This window comes from Echinococcus granulosus (genome assembly GCF_000524195.1).
Source record: "Echinococcus granulosus chromosome Unknown EG_S00273, whole genome shotgun sequence".
Taxonomy (NCBI): domain Eukaryota; kingdom Metazoa; phylum Platyhelminthes; class Cestoda; order Cyclophyllidea; family Taeniidae; genus Echinococcus; species Echinococcus granulosus.
In genome coordinates this window covers 13,795-15,986 of record NW_020170653.1, presented here as the reverse complement: position 1 = coordinate 15,986, position 2,192 = coordinate 13,795, and the positions used below count along the sequence as shown (strand labels likewise).

At 45.2% G+C, this 2,192-nt stretch overlaps 1 protein-coding gene across 1 annotated transcript in view; it reads right to left on the bottom strand. All coding sequences in view use genetic code 11, as the record gives it.

Moving 5' to 3' along the window:
• The window catches only part of EGR_10802 (hypothetical protein), a gene marked incomplete at both ends in the record, with an annotated part of 10,073 nt that extends 8,847 nt beyond the window's left edge, over positions 1 to 1,226 (bottom strand). The window contains one exon of the mRNA XM_024500051.1: positions 1,086 to 1,226. Within this exon, the coding sequence (XP_024345535.1) occupies positions 1,086 to 1,226 (141 nt within the window). The remainder of the gene's footprint in view (positions 1 to 1,085) is intronic.
• Positions 1,227 to 2,192: the final 966 nt, after the last annotated feature.

The window sequence follows — 2,192 nt, the reverse complement described above, 5'->3', positions numbered from 1 at the left end:
GAGTTGCATTCTTCACCGATTGTAAAGCCACGCATATCCACCTGACAAGTTGTCCGAACAACCCGTGCAGAAGTGCTGCCCAGATTGGTCGGATTTTCAGCCACTCAGAAAACCACTTGGCGCATGCACATACTCGCCCAACCAACGCCACTACTTACAGGTGCGTGCGTTCATACTATGGAAGCGCGTGGTCGATTTGTCCTCTCACAATGACTTTCTCATTTTTAATGACAAAGAGATAGCCTTAATTTGGAGAGGGCTGACAAGACTTCGTATGAAGATTCTTTGAGCTAATTCAACATATTGGGAGTCACCATCCAAATTACTCATTGTTTTTCTTCAATGCGTTTGCATCAAGTGGTTACGTTGTTAATTGTTCCAAGGAGGAGTGAGGGGAATTTGCTTGGGCAGTACGACATAGCAAAATGGCGATAGTGCAAAGGGTGCAGTGGAGTGGAGTTGGGGATTGGTTCAGCACGTAGAAATGTGCTTTGGCAGTAGTGCAAAAGAACACCTTCTCCACCACACTGTTTGCGTTAAAATAACTGCGTCCTTCTCGTCCATTTTTCATTATCCATCAGCCGTCAAGTAGTTATAGAGACCTGCCAAAGCTTTTCCTCTGCCTCGTGTGCTGTCTCCTTTCCCTTCTGGAAGCTTCTCTTCAGGATATGCAGTGTTGCGTTCTACTCAACATCAGAGTCATGTTGACCAGAGTTTATGCTATTGTGCGTAGATGGATATGGAAGCCTTGAACAGTGAATTGGTAGTAGATGTGGATGCCACCTCTGAAAGTGTAACCGAAACACTCGAAGGTGCGAACTTGCGCATTCGTCTTGCACATTTGAAGTGGTAGAGGTTCTGGAAAGTCCTTAATTACAATGCAGCATTTGGCCTACATCTTTGCCTGCTGTCATCCATTTCCGTACCGATTTACTGAGCCGGAATTTATGAATAACTGCCAATACTACGGCATCACAGCAGAAAAGTCGGAGACTGCTTGCATGAAATTCGTGCCTCAAATGCCGAGTTAGCGTAGCTTGTATCACATGCACAGCGTTCTGATTGGACCCACTTCATAGTCTTACTTCTTCATGCGAAGCTGCCAACTGCCTTTGAGTCACATCTACCTGGAAAGAGGATGCAAAGTGTTCAAATGCGGCAAGTGGTGGACAACTGGATTTCCACTCCATTGTCGTAGGAATAGACCAACAAACTCCACTCCTCATAACTTTTAATCAGTTTGTCGTTTACACCTTCAAGGGTACCAAGAGCAACTAAACAGGTCATACGACAGACTTGGTCAAGTCGACTCCCTACTGCGCACAGACTGCTTGCACGATTGCTTGTCAAATGGTTTCATTAATGCCAGAATATCCGAAATTTCGCCTGGTGTATTTCTGTAATAGGACATTAATGTCGTCCATTGAATTATATGCTCTTCTGGAATGAGTTCCACTTGTGGCTTGTAAGTAGGCACCCTGGTCGAGCGTCACGGGTAAAATTTAGATGGTTAGGCCACACTCTACTTCCACTCAACTTCCTTTTTGCATGCACCCCTACTTTTCCCTTTCCACCAGTGCTACTGATGTGCGTTTCTTTACTTGAGCCATATTTTCTTCGCACTCAGGTGCACAGGAGATGAGATGGGATGAAGTGACATGAAGTATTTCTCGTGACTCAAAGTGGGTTAAGAGGGTGAAAAGTTGCAACCTTGTTCCACTCCACTCATTCCTCTACGACGTCCTATCAGAGGAAAAACACTAAAGTGTAGCCACCACAGAGCATCATCCCTTCGCCTACTTAATCGGTGTTCGCGAACTCAGTCTGCTGCTGAGTGTTGTCGTGACGTGGTATCAGGGAGAAAGTTGTTACTTGGTAGTTATCAGGTTGCATTCTCCTTCTGCACTCCGATCAGCTAACACTGCTCATTCTCCACTTGACTGTGCATCTCTCAGGTGTCTCCGTTGTGCGAAGCGAACGAGATAGTGTATGCAAGGTGGATTAATGTGGAAAGGAATGGTGAATGGTGACACATACGCATACCGTATGAGTGTAAAGAACAGATGCAAGAGTATTATATCTTCCCCTGACATAGCCCGAATAGCTGTGGGACTGGTCAACTCTACCTTGGAAATGAAGACACCTCTTCGCTGTGTCATTTTTAACCAGCAGATTAATTTGATCTTTAGATC